The sequence below is a fragment of the Perna viridis genome, chromosome 7, assembly GCF_037379345.1.
Source record: "Perna viridis isolate PV_CMFRI_1.1 ecotype Kerala chromosome 7, ASM3737934v1, whole genome shotgun sequence".
NCBI lineage: Eukaryota > Metazoa > Mollusca > Bivalvia > Mytilida > Mytilidae > Perna > Perna viridis.
Genome location: NC_142451.1, coordinates 42,131,211 through 42,153,981, shown reverse-complemented (window position 1 = coordinate 42,153,981; position 22,771 = coordinate 42,131,211). Strand labels below are relative to the sequence as shown.

The window sequence follows — 22,771 nt, the reverse complement described above, 5'->3', positions numbered from 1 at the left end:
AAGTTAGTTTCCTGTGTCGCGTGTTGGCCTCAGATTTTGATTTTCGGAATTTTCTTTAAACTTTGTTACCCTTAATTGACAAAAAATGACATAAATTTTGACCCTGAGTGTACATCAAATTAGATAGGATTCACTTTTTTGCCATTTTAAGCTTCATTTCTGTACATAGTATACTGAGGTATAATGGTCCCATGTTTTAATAATAACTTTGCTTGTACTAAAACAAATATATCACGTAACAATATGATATGTGTTTCCTGCTATAAAAAAAAACTTAACTATAAAATTACCAAAACATAAGCATAACCATTATAAACATGAATTAAATGACCTTAGTGCACGCATTGCCTTGACATCCTTTATGAATAAAAAACATTGATATTCCTAAGTCTCCAAAATTTGCATAATAAAAGCTTAAACTTCCTATTTACATCACTCTTCCTTCTGTTTTGACCACTTCTCAGTCACTATTCCCCTTTTTTATTCCCACTACACCATTTCCCTTTGCCTATTTCCTAACACACGATTCCCCTTTATCCAATTCCTAATTCCCACGATTCCACCTTTATCAAATTATTAATAAATGATTCCCCTTAATACGAACCCCCTTTATTCAATTCCCATACACAATTTCCATTTATCCAATTCCCCATACACGATTCCCCTTTATCCAATTCCCAAAACATCATTCCCCTTTGCCTATTTCCTTATACACGATTTCCCTTTATCCAATTCTTAATACACGATTCCCCTTTATTCAATTCTTAATACACAATTCCCCTTTCTCAAATTCCTAATGATACACGATTCCACTTTGTCCAATTCTTAATATAGAGTTCCCCTTTTTCAATTCCTAATTATACACGATTCCTCATTTCCAATTCCTAATACACATTTCCTTTTTGTCTATATATTTCCTAATACACATTTCCTTTTTGTCTATATATTTCCAAATACACATTTCCGTTTTGTCTATATATTTCCTAAAACACGATTCCCCTTTATCCATTTCCTAATACACGATTCCCCTTTATCCATTTCCTAATACACGATTCCGCATTGTCCAATTTCCAATGCACCATTTTCCATTGTCCAATGCTTCATACATCTTTCCTATGTGTTCAATGTCAACAGCACTAATTAAGTCAAGTGAAGAAAAACGGCTAACGGTTCATTATGCTAAAAATGTAGGAAATAAAATATTTCTCAAAAATGAGAGACTCATATCTTCAATATATATATATATATATATTGAGCAAAGTTTGAAAGATATTGTTTCTATCATTTTAACATGAACACTGATATCTTCAAGCTGTCATAGTTTTCCTCCCCTTTTTTGTCTACCCTGGACTTGACTTTCTATGAACAACTCGGCGGGTGTTTCTAGAAAAGCAGAGGACGCTTATCTTACCGATGCACCTGGTCCATGCTCCCAGTTTTCAGTGGAGTCCGAGTGGCTTATTTACTTTTGTTTCTAGTCTTTGTTCCCGGATTACATTATTTTAATTTTCGCTAGAATCTTGATTCCCTTGGTTACTCTTTGAGTTACAAATTACACCCTTTGCATGACGGGGGACGGCTACAACACATGCATTCACAATTGGTGAACCAGGTTAAAAAAATAAAGTACATAGACATAACAGTGCAGTAGTTTTAAACCATTTGACATTGCGAGAACAAATATTCAGCAAAGTATCATATGAATAGAATTGTGCAAAATGTTGACTGTTCATTCAAATGTTATTAATTTATTACACCTACCAAACAGAGACAATACCAACGAATACTTTCAGACAATAATTCATAAAAGATTAGGCTATTAAGTAAGCATCATGGGAGTATAAAATGCCAGGTTATTTCAAGATTTCAAATTTTATCATTTTGTGACGTTGCGGATAGCCATTTATATACTAGTATACGGTGAACTTTTCTAAAATTTTGTTTATGAGTTGTGTTTTTGTATGACAATTGGATTATGAGATTTGTCTCAAAATTAAGGTAGTTATATAGGCAAATAGATGAAAAGTGTTCTGTTATTTTGGAAATTGAAAGCTCAAGTACTTTTCTACAACATAAAAAGAATAATGATTTCAAGTTAAATTTTATGTGTTAATCTTTTTCAAGTAAATTTAAATTAATATGCTGTTGTTTATTCAAATATCTGGTAAAAAATGACCCTCCAAAACTAGACATGGTTCAATGTAGCAATGCGTCAGATTTGTCAAATAGCAATGTTTTAGTCCTTATAGTTCAAATCTTAAGAAAATGTCAGATGATGAACTACAGTGTGATGTTATAAACAAATTGAAAGAAAAAAATCAAATTATGCGCGAAATTCTGGGGGTAGAAAGGTCAACTACATCGAAAATACTGCAGTTTCAGGAACAGTGTTATTAATAAGATATTACTCGATTGTTGCCGATTCATGCTCAATGTCAGATAATATTTTCCACTAACTATCAAGGGCATATCTGCATAGGAAGACAGCTGCGTGGTCTTACTGGTTTCGTTTGTCACTTGCGATTCTGACTTTAGTCTTTTACCCAAAAACAACTTTGAATAATGTACTTTTGATATTATGATCTATAAATATTTGAATTTCGAATACTATCGCACTCGATATGTGCTTAAACAACTTTCAAATCCTTTGCATATAAAACTTACCTTACTTGTCCAAACTTATTTTCAAAATTAATACGCTGTAAACAATTCACTATATACATCTACGGTACTGTATCTGTAATGTAGATAAATTGTGAATTAAACATTTACATAATTACAGAAAGACTTGAAGCAAGTTTAGCTCAGGTAGTAACTTATTTCTAAAAGTGGTAATTTAGAACATGCACATCTGATCGAGTTGATTCTCGCTTTAAATATCATTCGTTTTCATACAACGAAAATATAAATCAGCTTATGTAATACAAACATAAAACTTCTGAAATCCTATTTGGTACAATGTTTACATTCCTCTACCTCTTTTTACATTCCGGATTATCCTGTCATGCGGTTAATTTCCACTGATCTCATCTTAGAGCACATGACTTTATATTTTCGTGGAAAGAAAATAAAAAGAAGAAAAAAAAAGATTTATCTGATGTAAAGGGCTATCGTTGTAAATAAATTTATACCGTTCTCTTAAATAATTTCTTTATTCAATGAAAAATGTCATTACAACACATTTCCTTGTAAATAAGTCAGTAAGATATTATAAACTGGTAACTAGTGAAAATGGAAATGGAAGCAATTTGGGGTCGATATCATTTGAACTTAATCCGGTTAATGAATAAAATTCAGGTAGCTATTTTTAATAATAAAATGGAAAAAATCAACATTAAAGAGTTTTCATTTTTCATATACTAAAATTTATATTAACGGAAATGTGAATAACTGTTTGTTAGTTTGACCTGGTATTATCTTATCTACATACATGACGAACAACCAAATTTTAGATATGGAAAGGAATTTCCAACTGAAATAAGTGCACTATATAGGACAAAACAAGAAACCTCCGCTTTGTCAACCTGTATTATTTTATTTATGGTAGATTAGATTTTGGGGAAATTAGTGAATAAAAGATATATGAAATTTAAGATCAAGTTTTCGGTATTGGATTTCTGCAAAATTCTTGAATAAATCTTCATATCATTTGATATGTTCTTTTTGTTTTCGCCTCTATCCTACAATATTCTGTTGTTGTTGTTGTTGTTGTTGTTGTTTATCATTTTTTAAAAATAAATATCTTGGTTTTTTTCTTATATCAATTTTTCTATTGATTGTAATTATTGCATAATTGTAAAATGAAATTTGAGAAATCCAATATTTAACCTATAAAATGTATAGTCATACTACTTATATTGATTCAATTCCGTCAAAAATGGTATCTTGTTTTAAAGGACGATTGTTGGTAAATTTAAAGGTTTCAGTGAATTTTGTACAATCGATATGCATTCAGGAGTAAAAGGTTTAAACAACTATGTTTTTAATATTTTCATCTACTTTGTTTACCTTTTCCTCATTTAAATATTCATATAAAGGAGCGACACACGTGGCTGATACTAAAGAAGGATGTGTTTACACTTGTTGAAAGCAATAATGGGAAGATTTTTAAACATAAAGTGAAAATGAAAATGAAGCTTCTATTAACCTTTATGTAAACTTCTATTATCAGTTAATTATAATATAATTAATACAACATTAAATGAACATAACACGTTTTATTTCGCCGGTAAAAATCAATATGTAATGAATATGTAATGACCTTTTGAACTCAGCAACGATTGGCGCATGTGGTTCATATGGAAAATGTTAAGAAAACTTCCATGACGCATCGCTAGCTAAGGGTTGAAACCAGTAAACAATTAAAGCATAATGCATTTGCAAGAGCAAGGATTCAGACGTTTTAATAAAACCATCAAGTTCCCTACTTGTATTAATTGACAATTTATGTGGTGTAGATTGACTTTGATAAGTTAGTGAACAATATAAGCAATAGTGAATCCTATTATAACTTTAACAGTTCTGTATTGAAAAGCTATGCGAAACATGCCTCTCGAAAAAGGGTACGAAAAAGGGGCTTTCTTGGAAAATGGAGTTGTAGATGGTGGAGAGAAACCTTATATTTTTCCTGGTGTTAAGGTTGTCGAAGTTGTAAGTACCATTCCGTGTATAACTTTGTAGAACGTAAGATACACGATTACAAGCATGGTATCGTAATAATGCATGTCTCGAACTCCACGTGTTTTAGGTAGAATGTAAACAAGGTGCAGCCATGTGCATCAGTATATTATTTATTATGTTTTATTTGATAAATTAAAAGCTTTTATACATGTCGATTTAATATATATTAGCAAAAATGATTCAAGTAGTTTTAAATGTTATGTGGAAAAATTTTGGCGGTTAAATAGCGTTTTCCGCTTTAAAAGTAGCGGCTAAACAAATAGGTTGAGGACGAGATATACTTAAATCTTTCCTTAGGAGACCCTTTTAACTATGTTTAAAATTTTGAACAAAAAAAGATCGTTCATTGAAAACATTTTTGCCAATCCCATCTAACTATGATCTTAATCAATAAAATATTTGATATATTGCATTTTTAGCAGATGTTCCCGATAATATCGCGTACCTAGTATTTTTCCGTTTAGTGAATCAGAAACACAGATGTTTCTCTTTCTTAGATTGTTAATTAATCCTCAGAAGCACATCATATTCTTGATGATGTATCTCAAGGGTAAAAAGATAACTGCTGACATGCATGTTTATAACAGGAATTTCTTCTGACAAAAAATGTCTTGAGTTCACTTTCGACTGCCTCATAAAGTTGTGACATTACATAATATTTTATTTAAATATTAAAAAAAGAGTTCGATGTATCGTTTTTATTTAACCTTCAACTTCTTAACCGCTCCGTTATTGTTTTATTCATGATAGTGAAAGCCTGAACGATTTAGGGGTTAGGTGAATTAAGGTAAAACGACAATTATTTCAAATTTTGTGACAGGAAAGACAAATTATTTCTCCATATAAGGAAACGATGACCGCTAATGTTTTCTCTCAAGGGTATATACAATACATTTTGTCTTCTGTTTGCTCCAAGGATGATAAATGACGATTTTTTTGTGTAGTGGGTGGGGCTGTAATAGACACGATGAGGAGCTGAAAAAAGGGAGGTCATACTGGAATACGCGAGGCGTGTCCATACCCAATATCCGTTCTTCTACATTCTGCTGTTCGGTCATAAATATGAGATAATTATGTATATATATAATAACAAACAATATTGCAAACGTATAATAAACCAAAATCATTTTTTAAATATAACTAAAGCCACTATTCCTTTTCTCCTAAGAAATTATGTTACCATAGTTTCACAAGAGTCTATAGGAAATTTCCATGATGAGAGAAATCGATAAAAAGCTTCGTTAGTTGTTCTATTTTCAGCACAATTCTATGGTACAAAGTTGTTGGCTTAACATGAACCTGACCGATTTCTGTAAAACAGCAATTTTCACCGATGTAGAGGGTGTTACGGGTTCACGCTATTTTTATTTGGCTAACTCTCAACACCTCTTGCGTTGAGGTCCTCGAAACTGGTGTTAGAGAATGGCTTAATTAAATTGAATTATAAAGTAGAACAACATTTTTGTAAATAATACATCATTTGTGTTTACGTGTTATGCTATAGGGAAGGATCATAATTATAAACCAAAGTATACATCCTCCCATTACGTGTTACCAGCGTCATAAATATTTCAAAGATCAAATTTTATCAAGAAATTCTGAAAATTTTCACCGGGTTTAAATCCAGTTTATTCCCGAATTCATCATAAATTTGAGTATACATTTTGCGAGTATTTGTTCCGGTTTCGACGTGTTGAATCAATATTAGAGCTTGAATTACGCTAAAGTTTAAATCAAATATCGAACTTACAAATTTACAGTAAGAAACATATTTAGATAACTAACGGCTGTTCACAGTTGTCCACACTACTTTTAATACGTATAAATTTTACAATGAATGATGTCTAAACCGAACTGAAAACCTGTCTATACAAGACACCTTTTGAATCCCTTCGTGTCGGTTTGAATGTATTTTGAACATTGGTTAACTGAACACGTCTATAGCGAACAAATTATACCCTCCACGCAGCGGCAGACGTTCGTTTCCTCTCTGCAGACAGGCCTTTCGAAATTCTTGGGCGTTATTCGGATCATGCGTCATTTGACAATCGAATTACGTCGCGTAAAATCCTAATCTGGTTCCTTGGTCAATATCATAAGCGATCCTAAGATATGTATTTGAGAGAAACTTGTGGAACGAAAATATTCCTCGGGCTGCCAGGTTACGTAAAATCCCGACTTTGAAAGATTCTTACATATTTTGAAAGGGCTGGCTGCAACGTCTAGAGTGAATTTCGAACGTCAGACGATGTTCGGAGCTTGACAAATTTTACCGTTAAAAACGAGTTCGGTGTTGATAGGTTTCACTGTTCATCGTTAAAACTCTTTTCTTGTTTATCTTTTCTCACAACCTTGTATTGTTCACAAAATAACAAGTTGTAAGAAGCTTAAAGACAGTATTAACCTGTATATGGACGTTCAAGTCCACTGAAAATCGTGGCATATATAAAACATTGACTTAATTGGTTGGAGGGCTCATTGGATGGGTTATAGGCTTAAAGCAGAAGTAATTTTGAACGAAAACCATAGGATTTTATTTATTTTAGTTTACATTTTTTTTCATATTTATTTTTTAACATTTTCTATTTCGACAAAAAGTGAGAAAAAAATCTTTTCTGTTTTTTTTTGTTTTGTTTAAATTATTAAAATATGTGAGGGAATATAATAATCAAAGTTTGGACATATCAAGGGACTCAAAAAGATAACTGAAACTTGAAAAATTGACTTGAATGATGAACTAAAATTTCCTGTTGAATATCTGAATCACATTGAATAGTAAGTGGAAATATGTACTATTTGTTAACACACATTAATGAAATGTGTGTTTTTAAAGTCAAACGAACATTCACTCGTACCGTCAAGTTAAATAATATTACATAACATTCTAAACACAAAAAATCATCCAGCGTCTTCATTGAGTTCATTGAAAACGAATTGAAAAGAAATCTTGCTGAATAATGTTATTAATAGTATAAGGGATCAGGGGGATTATAATATTATTTGACTCTCATGTAAAAGGTCAAGGTCAAAGAAAAGTCAAGGTCAGAAGAAAGCACAAGTTGCTGCAGTCATGATTATTGAAACGAAATTACATTGTATATATATAAATATAAAAAAAAACATCTTGTTATCGCAAAAAATGAAATATTAAACATGCGTCGGTTAAAGCCCTTGTTGTTTACAAAGATTATTTTCATTTTTTTACAGAAAGAGGTAAATGGACCGAATTATGATGGCCAGTCTGAAAATAGTCAAGATACTGATGATACAGGCAGTGGAGATTTATCCTCTGATATGCCTGAGAAGCCAAGAGCAGCCTGGGGAGGAAAGCTGGAGTTTATCCTTACTATGGTGGGATATGCTGTTGGACTCGGAAATGTGTGGAGATTCCCCTATTTGTGTTACAAGAATGGAGGAGGTTAGCTAGAATTCATTATGTTCATTATTGTCTAGAAAGTTGTAAAATTGCATGCATTCATCAATTCCTTTTTTCCGGGAAAAATCATATTGAAGTAACAGTAAGTAATAATGAAAATGAAATAAACAAGTTTGTTAGTAAGAAAAATCGAATGATTATTAGTAAAATCTTTTAAATCATAACTAGATCATTGTAATTAATTGACACTATGTATCCTGTTCGAAAGTTTATTCGATTATCCACTTATCATTTTAGTATAGCATTCAAGGATACTGACTGAAATTTGATTAAAAAAAATACACATAAAGGTGGAATAATTAATAATTTTACTTAAAATTCTTTCAATGTTTTGTCTTTTGACGTATAGCTTTTAAAAGCAGAGAAAAATTGTATCACGCATCCCGGGTCGTTTAAGTATTAGATCATACAAAAAATATTTTTGGAATTTTTGCGTTAAAGGATCGTTTTATATTGTATAATCAGAATATGAAATGTTGTTTTTGGTCTTAACAGAACACTACACGACGTTGATCCCAATAAAGCACCAACACTCTTCACACGCAAATCCTATATTCGAAAACAAATATTTTAATTGATTTCGAGATATTTCAAGTAAAAAATGATAAAAAAAAAACCTTCCTTATAAGGAAGTGAATGTTTTAAACGGAGAAAAATGGGTTAATGAAAAGAAACATTATATTTATTGACTTTTTGTTATAGGAGCTTTTCTCCTGCCATATACTCTCATGTTAGCTGCTGTTGGACTACCTCTATTCTTCATGGAAGTTGGTGTTGGGCAGTATGCAAGTCTGGGTCCATTAACGATCTGGAAAATGAACCCATTACTGAAAGGTAATTCAAATTGAGTGATATTTTCGTATATTTCATTAATCTGCACTTCTTTTCTTAAATAAGGAACGGGAAACGGTTTATATTATTAAGATTACTCATGTTTAGGGTACCGTATTTACGGATTTACGTATATCGACCCTTCCGTGATAACAGTTGGATACGTGGAACACGCTCCATTTATATTTTTTGTTCTACCCAAGCCTCTTCAGAATTATATGTATCGCATGTTCGTCGATTTACCTCGAAAGAGTTTTTTGAGTTTCATAAAATAAGACTATGCAACTTAATTTTCCAATAATCTATATTTTGTAATTTCAGGTCTTGGATATGCTATGGTTATTGTATCATGGCTCATTGGCTTGTACTACAATGTCGTCATTTCCCACGTTCTGTACTTTCTATATTCATCATTTACATCGGAATTACCGTGGTCGTCGTGCAATAATCCTTGGAATACTGAGCTTTGTTTGACAGCTGACACTAATGGAGTTAAAAATAGTAAGTTTCAAAATTGTGTGTTATGAGTCATAGACGGTCTCGTTTTCGATATCAACCGGAAGTGCATGTATTAAAAACATCTAAAATGGCGGTTTATCATTATATTTATTCTAAATATCTAGCATGAAGTCAGTTTGGGATGTTTATGAATATAAATAAAAAGGTCGTCCGTTGATCCGAAACGAGACTGTCTAATATGTATCTGAATTTGTTCACATTAACTAATTCTTCACTTTTAGAGTGATCGAGAAAAATGTCCTAAGGTGTATCACTCTTCACTAACAAAATGTGTTCGGATCCAGAAAACGAAATATAAAAGTCATTAAAAGATATTTATGTGAATTTTTCATTGGCATGAAAGCCATTCTAATTATTATTTACATAAGTGTGTTTTCCATTCAAAATTATAATTTTCTGGATCCAAACCAAGAATTAAAGAGTACGTAACACTTCGAGGACAAACAAATGTATTGTAATAGATCTGACCTTCTTTATATTTCCTTTTGTTACAGACACATTAGTCAATTCAACGGATGTCGTCGCCAAGCCCCCTCACGACAACACAACTAGGACTCCAAGTGAGGAATTCTATAGGTGAGACTTGAAGTACATGATAGAAATAAATGACATCTATCCTCTTCAAGCCGATAGTCTCACGCATAATGGTATTGCAAATCTAGCAATTGGCAACGTAAAATGAGATCAAGGGACTCGACACAGCATATTGTCATAACTATTTTATTTTATTGCAGTAAGAACGGACTCCTGCTCTCGATCGACTTTCGTTGCCCATTTTGCTAGTAGGAGCAAACCATTATGTCTTAATGTCAATAAATGGTTTCGCGTAAAAAGACACCAAAATATAAAATATACATTAAAATATGTATTACTTTAAATGCTTATTTTGGCATGTTAAACGACCTCATGAATTAACCATTTATTTGACTTGACTTTAGGCTTCTTGGGATGGATAACCTAATAACCCTTCTTTTTTTATCACAGATCACAGATTTAACCTTATTCACAACAGGCTTATCGATGCTTTTCGAATTGTAGGTTTCACGTTTTACAACAAACTGACTCTATAGATGACTTTGGAGGCATTCAATGGCATTTGGCATTGTGTCTATTAGTTGCCTGGGTAGTTGTGTTTTTGGTACTTCTGAAAGGCATCAAGACTCTTGGAAAAGTTAGTATTGAACATTTTAGCTCTATATGCTATATCAGACTGCCAATAAGTAATGCACGTCTATTCAATATAAGTGTACTTTTGGAATTTTAAGAACTTATTTGTTTATAATGCTGATTCGTTAATATTCATTTATAATTGCCTATATGCATAAAACACCCGCACGCTTTCCTAATGAGGAAAAATTCAAGTGTCCACTTAAATGTACACAAGGAAGAAGGATGTATATATATGACTTATTAATTAAAATACTTGAATATAAATCAAGATCCATGAAATGTAAAAAAAACATTTTACTATTATTTAAACTAAAAGCGTTTCAATACAAAAGATTGAACCTGTCAAAATGAAAAAGTTTTGTCTCGTACTTCCTTGGTTTATTGTAAGTTTTATAAATTGTTCTCTGATTTAAACAGGTTGTGTATTTTACTGCCATTTTCCCTTACGTGATGTTAACAGTACTGTTTATCAGAGGTGTTACCTTACCTGGTGCTGGCCTAGGAATCGAGTACTACCTTAAACCGGATTTTGAACGTCTGCTAGATCCTCACGTATGGAGTGATGCTGCAACACAAATTTTCTACTCCTTAAGCGCATGCACTGGTGGTCTTATTGCAATGGCCAGTTATAACAAGTTCAATAACAATTTTCTCAGGGACTCTTTGATAGTATGTTTTGTCAACTGTGGGACCAGTGTGTTTGCAGGATTAGTCATCTTCTCTGTGCTTGGTTTCATGGCAACGGAAAAAGGGGTTCCGGTCAAGGAGGTTGCTAAGGGAGGTAGGTTTCCATTTAACTGGATATATCTGACCTAAAACAAAAAGATAAAAATATCGGTAGGCTAAAAAATGCGTATCAGTGTAAAAAAATAATAATTAATATGTATTAATATAGTAGGGATGAGTTAATCAAGAACCAAATACTTTATTCCCGTTTAAAACAAATATGTAATTTTAATTTTGGTACCAGCACAAAATTTAAACCAGTTTAATCTTGATTTTGGATCAGATCCTCAAGTTAATTCCTATAGAAATTTGTTGCTTGCACATGAACAGATAATGTGATCATCCCTAGGTCTGTCATGTTTCTGTGGATTGCGTGAATTGACTATGACTAGGAATAATTTGTCAAAATTACGTTGATTCTTTAATGGAAAATTTTGAAATTATTTATTCAACCTCGTGGGAAAATCCACATCTAAATCAGAATAATAAACTAAATAAACATTTCCTTACATCAGTTAGAAAAAAATGATCTAGAAATGGTTAAGAAGAACTTCTTTATTTATTTTTATCAATCAATAAGATACGGATGATACGTAACAATTATATATGGCAGCAAACATCGAATTTACCTTTAAGGAAAAGGTAAGCTGAGAACTATCGGTATAATTTTGTTTAATAATACAAGAAAAAAAAACATTTCAAGACAATTCAGATGAGGGTTTTTCAGTTCTGATTATCTTACATAATCACTACGACAACCGCCAGTATCTGCTAGTTTCAGGCGGTTCCACGGTGAAAAATCGATTGACTGAGTTCAAAATTGTCAATGTCTTAAATCACGTTGTCATCTACGCATTTATTTTAATATAGGTGTTTAAGTTAACTGCTATTCACATCAGTTTAAGTAGTAAATGACGTATTTTACAAGGTATTAATGGAAACCAAACGTAGGAGATGCTGTTATCATATTTCCAAACAAGCATTGCCTTGTTGAAAAAATACAGTTAAAATAGATATAACAGTTCCATGGTATAATAGAAGGAAAGCTTTAATGTGTCTTTCTAGTCCTTGTTTAACTTTTTTTTAATTTCACAAAAAAGTTGAAGTCAACATTTACTTATGTCAATCATTGCATCTCATTTTAGGTCCAGGTCTTGCTTTTGAGGTATACCCTGAAGCCTTATCCCGTATGCCAGTTGCCCCAATGTGGTCCGTCTTCTTTTTCATCATGATGGCAACACTTGGATTTGGATCTGAAGTAAGTTTCCTACTTACAAGTAGGCTTAGAATTTTTATCCCATAGACGATTTTTTGTGTTAAAAAAGGGTTGAAAAATTGATTAAAATGCTCTCGATAAATATCTCTATTCTCATTTTGCAAAATTGTGTTCGTTCTGAAACATTTGAGGTAAAATCGTGCAATGATGTAAACAATTACAAAGGGACTTCAGTTTGTTAAAGTAGAATAAAAGTTGGCACCACTACGATACTAAGTTATTTATTAAGATTTAGAGATGAGATATTTTTGATAATGTTTGAAAACTCTATTGCTTCTTGTAAACATATCTGTGCATAAAGATTAAATAACTGACATAGCTTTCCATTTTTGATGAGAAAAATATGTTCTGTGGTAGATAATTGCATCTCAAATATATAAAACCAACATTTTTTTTTCAGTTCTCTTATGTTGAGACATTCCTTTGTGCTATTGGTGATGAGTTCCCTCAGTACTTGAGACGTAGAAAGAACAACATCATATTCAGGGCTGTGATGTTGGGATCTGCCTTTTTATTAGGTTTACCAATGGTGTGCAGCGTAAGTATTTGGATTTTCTCCTAAACAGTGGGTTACTAAAAGATCTTAATCAGCATTTTGGGATTGTTGGCTCACAAATAAGTGCGGTTTAATATATAAGAGTTTTATTTGTAATTTTTGCATTGGAGTGAGTGGGATTGACCTCTATATTTTTGTAGAAGTATTATTATTCACCTTTTACTTCGTTTTCTTAAGCAATGATCTTATATATTCTTAAAATTGAAAGCCGCTAAATGACAATATCATCAATATGTCAACCCAGGTACCGGCTTCACCTTGTTATGTTGATTAGGAACAGTTAAAATTGGGTTGTACCGTACCTGCATTACAAGGACGTTCCATTTCCCCTTTAGTTGTAATTCAGTAATGTAAATGCACTAATGCTTTGCTATTACATTCAAATGCTTAAAAACAATAAAATGTTAAGATTCCATAAATATTCTTTTATCTATTTGTCATGTAGGGAAGATTTTTTGTGTGAATATATAAAAAGTTATTTCAAAATGCAAACATGTTTATTAGGTCCGGGGCCTATGTACTTGTAGATTATTGAATAAAATAATAATAATCATTCATCAGATCAATGTTGACGCACATTTACCTATTTCTTAAAATAAAAATGCATTTTGAAATGTATTTACAAAATACAAAACCCCGCCCATGGATACATGGGAAGGCGTCCTAATCTTATACTATCACATGAATGTTTAATATGCATATTTCTATATCACTTCCAAAGAAAACAATCTTCCAGGAATCGAGGTAGAGTTTGAGCTTGATCAATTGTCAAAAATTCTAACTGGTTTAGATTAACTTCCTTGATAATATAAACTGCACTCAAAACGTATTGATTGAAGCACTTTAAAAATTTTAAATTTCTTACATCCTTAAATGCATTGTTGAACAAACAAGAGCATGAAGTATTTAAAATTTTGTTTTGAAATTAAAACTTACTCCTTTGTTAAATAGTAATTTGAAATTTTAATATCAGGGCCATACAAAAACATACATTGTTGCTATATTATTAGTAAAAAGGTCGTAAATTATTTCTTCTCCTGCCGAGTCTGTATTTTAACCAGATTATTAACTGAATTCCACCATTCTTTTTACCTATTTAAGTACTAGTCTATAGAATAATGTGGCAGGGATGATGTATCCATATCTTTATTTCGAACTTAAATGATACTTAATTGTAATACCTGTGCAAAAAAGTACTTTTATTAAAAATTTTCAAATAGTAAACGCATCAAATAATAGTTGAAAATAAAACAAATGTTTAGGCCTGAAAAAGTACAATACTACTAAAAAAACTAATTTATATGAACATGCAGCTGATGCAAACACTGCATTGTTCTTTTTAGAAGTCGTGTGTAAAATAATTAGATACGTTTTTCATTTTCTCTACCTGACGTGTGTTTAGACTAGTATTCAATTACAGTTAATAGTGGGTGGATATGTAAAGTTTGAACCTGTTCCAAATATTTTGTTGAAATATTCAGTGGAAAATTTCAACACGTTCATGTTCATTCATAAAGACTGCCTGATTAATCTTAATATGTACATAACAACAGTATCAAATATCACTTTAAGTTGGTTAATTGTCTAATAATCCCTTTCAATTTCTATTGGATTGAAATTGAGAAAATCAATTAAAAATGCACTTTAATTTTTTAAAACACTATTTTTTTACCTATTTATGCTCACGTAAAACCATACATATATACATGGTCATATTTCCGGTAAACCCTTAGCAAAGTCAAGTAAGTTCATTATACATTCCAATTAACTGAGAAATCAAAGTAAATAAGTTTTGTAAGCGACCTCTTAACTACTTCATTAGCAAGAAAAAAACTTACATGTAATTTATCCTAGTAATTATTCTCGTATATGAAAATCATGCTTTGAGCGTTACACGAAGTTTGAATCCATCGAAAACATTTGCTTTCTCAATTTATTTAAATTTAAGTCATAAGTATGAAATATACCTTTCCTTTTACCCACCTACACTTACATTTGTAGTTGTATAAAATATTAAAGTTAAAATGAATATGTATGACAATTTATATTGAATTCGAATTATAAGCAATACGTTCCACTTCGTTTTGTTATTCCTGACCCCCGGAAACCCTTTTCTGAACCCGCCACTATCCATAATTAGCACTAAGTTCCACTTTGATCTGTTATTTCAGAATTTTTTTTCTATATTAGGGTGGTATATACTTTTTAGAACTAAGTTCCACTTTGATCTGTTATTTCAGAACTTTTTTTCTATTTTAGGGTGGTATATACCTTTTGAACATCGTTGACTTCAGTGTTGGTGGTTTCCCATTATTGGTTGTTGGTCTAATGGAGCTTGTTGCTGTCAACTGGATTTACGGTAAGTCTATACTCACTGTAAGAAACGAACACTATCTAAAAAATGACGCATTTTCTTGCTTTGTTCATTACAAATCGGATTAATTTAGATAATATTGTGTGATCACTGTGTTTCCTCTTTTAATGATTTAATTGGTTCAACAAGTAAGCTATTCCATTTATTCAATATATAGAAGATTATTCATAATTCAGTATACAAATATGATTGAAAATATTCTGGCCACCTATAATACACCACAAATTGGGTTTTGAATTTCACGGTTGCTATCACTTTTGTCCAATGAAATGTGAGGCTGTATACTCCATCGGTTGTGTTGCCATGGTTAAGCATCATGGGTGTCACGTGATGTCAAAGCGAACAAAACCTGCTCTTACCCATTTTAAACTTTTTATTTCGTAGTCAAGTGCTTTGTTATAACCCAGTAAAACCATCGTCTATTCAATTTCCATTAAAAATATGTAAGCACACTGAATGCCCACTATAAAAGGTTTTTTTAAATGACACTGTATTTAACTTTTTCAAAGCTAGATGTATAGTATATCTCGTTTATTAATGAAAGACAAAAATTAAACCCACATCTAAAAAATATAAAAAAAATAATCCTCTGTAGTTGAATATAGACCAAGTAAAGGTTATACTTATCCTACCGATGCACCTGGTCCATTTTTAGTGGAGTCCGAGTTGATTATTTTACTTTGTTACTTTGTGTGTAGTGTTTAATTTGGTTATTTTATGTTCTTTTTCTGTGTGTCTGTTTTCCATGTCCGGTCTTTGTCCCTGGATTACATTCTGTTGATTTCCACTAGAATTTTGGTTACCTTGATTATTCTTACATCAAAGACATTTCCTACCCCACTATATCATCGCGCCAAAACTAAACCAAAGTGACTTCAATGTATTGAATGAACACATTATATAGACAAAAGATATCGTTTTGTGTTCATTATTTTCATTAACAATCTTTTCATGCTTTTAGTCCTCTAATATATGAACGGGGAAAGAAATGTGATTTGGTTAACGCCGTAAGTTAACAGAAAATTAAATAAACAGATTTAAAAGAACATAACTGACAAACTAATAAGGGTTCAGTCCTAATTTTGTATCTAATTTATTTATTCCATGACTTTTGCAGGTTTTGCCAAGTTTTCTGACAACATTGAAATGATGACTGGTAAACGTCCAGTTCTGTTCTGGAAGATAACCTGGAAATTTCTCTCACCTTTTATCATCGCTGTAAGTAACTAATATATGCACCATGTGATGCACGTGTAAGAGGGTAAATACACATGACACGAGCTGCCAAGATTAATTAGTATCGTGTTTTGATAACGTTAATTTGGCTAATTAGGGTTTTGATAAGATGTAGGGTCAACATTTGTATATACCAAAGAAATGTTTCGCTGACTGAGAGTATTTGTAAATTCAATTAGCTTTCTGCCCTTGCCAGACGAACCGCTAAGATAAGAATAAGCTAAAAAAACTTTCCATGCTATTTTAAGCCCATTCCGCATTCACTTGAGATGGACGCGAGTTGACCTTTGTAAGCTTGTTAGAGTATGTTCACCACGAATTGTTACGGCAGCTACATTCATTATAACAATAACCTTTGTTATCTTAAAGATAGTGACATTTATCTTCATTTTTGTACCGTCGACCTCAAATTATGACCATATAGTTTGGTATGTCAGGCCTTGTTATTTATTTTAGTGTAGTAACAATACAACACCTTGAAGTATAGTCGTTTCTTCGTTTACTACCTAAGCTACATGAACAATGTACATGAATTACCAAACCACTTCAATATTCGAATTCTCATGATCCGTTTGTCCCTTTATTTTTCTTTTCTATGTGAAATCGCACACTTAAAGTCATATGATACTGTTTGCACATCATTACTTCAATCTAAACAAAATATGTATGTTTCACATTCCACAAAGGCCTTGTTAGTTGATGTCCGGAAAAGGTTAAAAGTTAAGGACGTTATCTGTTACAAATAAGAGGGGAATTCCACATGCATTTTTACATTGAAAGTACAGCCATTGAAAACTATTTAACGTGGGAAACACTACATTTTGTATCCTTTTAAGGAAACTTGTGGTTAAACCTTGTTTTTTATACTGTGTGTCATTTTGTACTCTTAAAATGGTTTCCTTAAAAGGAAATTTACCAAATTTTGTTTTCCAAACCTCATTAACTTCATTGGTATCTACTGTTTTTACAACATTTAAGAAAAGTGAAAAATGTTCTTTTATATAAAAAATGTTTTTGTCATCAAAATGGAAAAAGTTAGAAATTTCGTGAGTTATTGTTGAGTTATATCAAATAGTTCTATCGTCAATTTTGCAGTCAGGCTTGATTTGAAAAAGAGGGGGTTTACACACAAATCTTTATTCCATAAAAAAGAATATTTTGTATATCTCTGTGAGTATTTATCTGAAGATTATTGTGACAAAAATCGAAGGAAAGAAACTAGTTTGTCTTACAGAAAAATGAGATTGTTTTTTTTATTTATTTTCAGTTGACTGTAATTCTTAACATTGCTATGTACAAACCACCAGAAATGGATAAAAAGTTATACCCCGCATGGGCCAATAGTTTTGCTTGGATGATCGCTATGTTTCCAATCGTTGCAATTCCTGGATGGGCCTTATGTAAATTTTGTGTTAATGGAGGTTACGAGGTAAGAAACATAACTTGCAGTGGCAGATACAGAGATTTACAAGGTGAATTAAGGAAAAAAAGGGGGGACTCGCAGCCCAAAATTTTCCTCAACTTTACTTGTGTTTATAATACAACGCTAAATAACAAATTTTGATTGTTATTAAACTATATTAGTGTCTTAGTTTTTTTAATGTTTTAATGTAATAAATATAACACTTCAAAAAATCAGTTTTGTAACAGCGTTTAATAGGCCAACATAAACTCCCCTAGATCCTCCTTCGAAATCGGTATCAGGCTCCTGGTAAAGGCTGGCTTGCGTTGTCATGGTTGCAAAAAATAATCAACATATACATTTAATTTAAGGAAAATATCTGATGGATTTTAATGCACAAAAAGATGCTTAATGGAAACCTTTAAAGGACGTTTAAAATAAAAGTTATTTATAAATTTAAAGGTGCAAAATTTGATTATGATGCTATAAAAAAAATACCAAGACTAATACCGTAAAATTGTATGATTTTTTTTTCTCTCAAAATAATTTAAAAAATCAAATAAAGTTGAACCATATATTTACTTTTCGTATACATCATGAACTGCGTATGTCCTATATTCCTCACCTTTAACTTTATACAATATGCTAGTTTTCAATCAAATGGTTATTATCTATGAAGTGAAGCTGGTTTGTAAACGATCTGTTTACTACCATCACGGGATTTAATTTGTTATAAATTTATTATATGAAATAGTTCAAACTATTCCCAATAGAATTTTAAATCCTTTTGAACGAAATGTATGGTCATTTACAAGTAATTTTCCATCCGCTATGGAAAAATTTGACCGCTGAATAGGATTGTTCATGTCCCTGGTATTTAACTTTTAAACCTCCATTAAGCTTTGATCACATCCATTCGATTTTCAGTTATATACTATGAATGGGAATCACTATGATATTAGTTAATAATTCAGAAGGGAGAGTTCAAGTAAAAGAAAAACCAGTTTCACCTTGTAGAGATATTATACAAGGTGAAATATGAGGAGTTTTCTGGCTAAAATTTAATTATTTGTGGAATCAACGGCAACCGCAATCAGAAAAATAGTTAAAACTTAAATGTGAAAAAAAGGAATTCTTTAAAGAAAACGTAATGCTATAGACACGGTATTAAAAACAGGCAATAAAAAAGTCGAACTCTGTTTTTTTCAGGTATTGAAAGAAAATATGACACCATTGCCATCTTTTGGACCAATTAAGCAGAAAGAATACGTCGAAGTAGAAGCAGAAATTAAACAAAGATTAAATCCATCATTTACAAGACTTATTGGAAGTCAAATGTCTAATTCAACAACTGTTACAGACTATTCACCCCATACGTCAACAATGAATCTGATTAAATCAAAGAATTCCAGTGAATCAAACGTTTGATATCAAGGTCTGAAAGACGCTTCAAAAGAATTCAGAAACGAGGCTGCCGAGCACAGCCCCAGAAAGACAAAGACTTATGAACATGCGTAGTCAGTGCTTTGAAAAAGAAGTTAAAAATCTTCTTATCTTGGCTCACCGTTTGCCAAATATACGACGAAATTCGAAGCTATTGACTAAAAAGTGTTACCGTTCCATAACATATCTATCTGTTCGTATAACAGACACTGCATTGAACTACTCAGTATTGCTTGATAAATTAGCTCTGTTAGTATATTTACTTGTATGACCTCACTTATGGTGTACTAGTCATAGTAAACTTAGGTTGTTCAGCCAAATTTTCCCCGCCAAATCCATTTTTGTTTTCAATCTTTTGACAGTGTTAAAGTGGTGCTTGAACTATTAGCATTTTAATATAACCCCAACCCTTAGGTGCTTAGATCTATTAGCGTTATAAGATAACCCCAACTCTTAGGTGCTTAGAGTATCAACAATTTTCCAAAATTAATTCTGCTTGAGAAACTTAAAAGAACTTTGAACATCTGTTAAATTTTGTCAACTAACATTTAAATTTACAGGCAGCATTGAAGTTGGTGATTTTATTTTTTACAAAGAGTAATGTAAAATTTTACATTTCGGCACAATTGATTTCATATAACCACAGCCAAATGCATCGAACGCAAGGCATTATGTTAAAAGAACTCTATATATATCACTATAGTAAAAAGTGTCTAATTATATGATAATGCTGGGAAAGACATTAATTCAAGCTATGCTTTCTTGAAGCGGTATATTTCCAACCAAAATGCATGTGTTCACATTCAAAGTTGAATTCACTTTTTAAAAATTTGGTACTACAAAGTTTCAGACCCTAGTGTTCTATTCATTATTGTCAAGACTTTCTATGTTGCTAATTGCATACGGGTTAATTATTTTCTTATTGTATAGTTTCCGTTCCACGTTTCATCTTTTTTTTATCTTATTTTGAATCTCAAAATATCAGTCTTAACTAAAATTGGAGCTTGTGTATTTTTTTACTTTTTTGCTCGCAAAATAAATAGAAATCGGAGGAGCTACTTTTAATTAGACTGCTCAAAATGTGTACACCCGTTTTGTTTATGAAATAATGTACTGTGATGTTTAATGTTGAAATTCACGTGACAGTGAATCTGTCTAATCCGACAGCACATCCAAAGATCCTTCCTTATCCCAAATTATGAATATGTGTTTGTATGGTGCCCAGGATTAGACATATTCCCTTGTTATTCTCAACTGCTGAAATGTTTCTATGTTCTATTCAGTGCACTTCCGCTTCTTGTCCATCTTTTCTTGGCGAGCTACTTACCGTATTTATTCTATGTATCAATAGAAACTATTCCTCAGTGTAACATTTTCTGATTTCAATATCGAAAATTTCGCCTTTTTGATTTAAAAAAAAATATATATTGGAGTTAATATTTGGTCAGGCTGTAAGAAGTTTCGTTTTGAGACTGTCCTCAAGTCCTTGATCTCAAACGCTCATTTCTGATCGATATTCGGGTTTGTGTTATAAAACAATTCTTTTGAATGTAATTAGTAGAAATTTAGAATTGTCCAGGTTTATTTGGTTTAGAGATGTTTTAACAAACTATAATTTTCCTTCTCAAATGTGTGCATTCTGAAAATTCTGTATAAGTTTCCTCATGACGTTTACTTTAAAAAAGATATTTATCAGTGGTTCTATCCTGGACTTATCGGTATTAGCATTACACGTAACATCGAGACATACATGTAGATGTTTTGTAATAATATATTTATATAATTTACGAAGTGAATTGCAGTGTCTTTGTTTTGTTGAAAATAAAACTATTAAAATAGGTGTTGTGTTTTGTTTTGTGAGATGCCATTTACACATGTAGTAAAAAAAAAAGAAAAATGGATTACATATTAAAATTTTAGTACTTAGCTTCTGCAATTCTTTTCAACAAAAACACAATAACAAAATACAGAGAACCGCGTAAAAACAATAATAAACGATGTTGTTAGCGACTTCTTGCACTCGTAATTTCAGTACTTTATATTCACATATGATTTGCATAATTATATATGTATACTCCACGCAATGCTGCAGATCTGTGCCGTGTTTACGTCATATTTCTAGCTTCATACGAGATAAAAATGTACCGCTGTAAATATCATACACGTGTGTTCTACGTGTGTTTCTTGCTTGCATGAAAACGGGAAGTTTACATGAATGATCGGTTAGCATTGAATATTACCCAGTTTCCAATTCAGGCACAGGGCTCCTTACAAGACTATATACGTCATATATATTAGCACGGCTCCGATAACTATAAATATTCATTGCCAATTCGTGGTCAATATTCATTGCCAATTCGTGGTCAATATTCATCGTCAATATCATAAGCGACACAAAGACAAAGATCGCTACAACGTGCCGCTTTTAAAAATATCATACACAAGTCTGTGTGTGTGTGTTTTTTTTTTTTTTGCTTGAATGAGAACGAGAAGTTTACATTAAAAGATGAAAGGATCGGTTAGCATTGAATTTAAGTAATATTACTCAGTTTCTTGCAAATATTAAGTACTGTAATTACGAGTGTAAGAAGTCTCTAACAATATTTTCCACGAAAAAAAATCTACATATATGTTGTTTTTATCATTTTTCACGAATAAACAGTTGTATGATATCTTCTATTCCATGTTTTAACAACGGAATTTCTTGAGATGCTGCTGTATGAAGCGCAAATTAAAGCAAAGATCATATGCTGTTAATTGTTCTAAATTTAACAGCCGAATTTGTTGAGATGCTGCGGTATGAAGTGCTAATTAAAGCAAAGACCATATGCTGTTGTTCAAAATTTAATTCCGACATATAAACAACTTCTGTATACGATTGCTACAAATCTTAATATTTCGTTTATACTTGAATTACGGTATGTTTTGTTATGCTTACTTTCGACAAAATTAAACCTGATCTATTTTAAAATTTCGCTTGACTTATTCCGGTCATCTTAATGTGTTTTTTTTTTCTATTCAAACTCGAAAACACGTATAACAAAGAAGCACAGAATTATCAGAACATGTAAATTCTCACGTTTGCTGAAACCAAAAGCTAGTTATAAAATTTCAGATAAAAA

At 31.7% G+C, this 22,771-nt stretch overlaps 1 protein-coding gene and 1 long non-coding RNA gene across 3 annotated transcripts; one reads left to right on the top strand and one right to left on the bottom strand.

Annotated features, from left to right (window-relative positions):
- Window positions 1–1,039: 1,039 nt before the first annotated feature.
- On the bottom strand, window positions 1,040–3,057 carry LOC148612764 (uncharacterized). 2 transcript variants are annotated; one of them, XR_015924490.1, is made up of 3 exons: window positions 2,977–3,057; window positions 2,665–2,737; window positions 1,040–1,179 (listed from the first exon to the last, which is right to left on the bottom strand). It is a non-coding gene; the product is annotated as an uncharacterized LOC148612764 (long non-coding RNA). The 2 variants fall into 2 exon arrangements; XR_015924489.1 differs by having other exon boundaries at window positions 2,930–3,009.
- A 1,282-nt stretch (window positions 3,058–4,339) lies between these two features.
- LOC148612763 (sodium- and chloride-dependent glycine transporter 1-like) lies at window positions 4,340–21,489 on the top strand. Its single transcript, XM_088594488.1, has 13 exons — window positions 4,340–4,650; window positions 7,888–8,098; window positions 8,819–8,950; window positions 9,269–9,448; window positions 9,961–10,042; window positions 10,505–10,637; window positions 11,054–11,417; window positions 12,508–12,620; window positions 13,039–13,176; window positions 15,454–15,553; window positions 16,686–16,786; window positions 18,072–18,233; window positions 19,416–21,489. Exons 1-13 carry the CDS (start codon window positions 4,537–4,539, stop codon window positions 19,632–19,634), a joined length of 2,049 nt encoding a protein of 682 aa, XP_088450614.1. The 5' UTR covers window positions 4,340–4,536; the 3' UTR covers window positions 19,635–21,489.
- The last annotated feature ends 1,282 nt before the right edge of the window (window positions 21,490–22,771 follow it).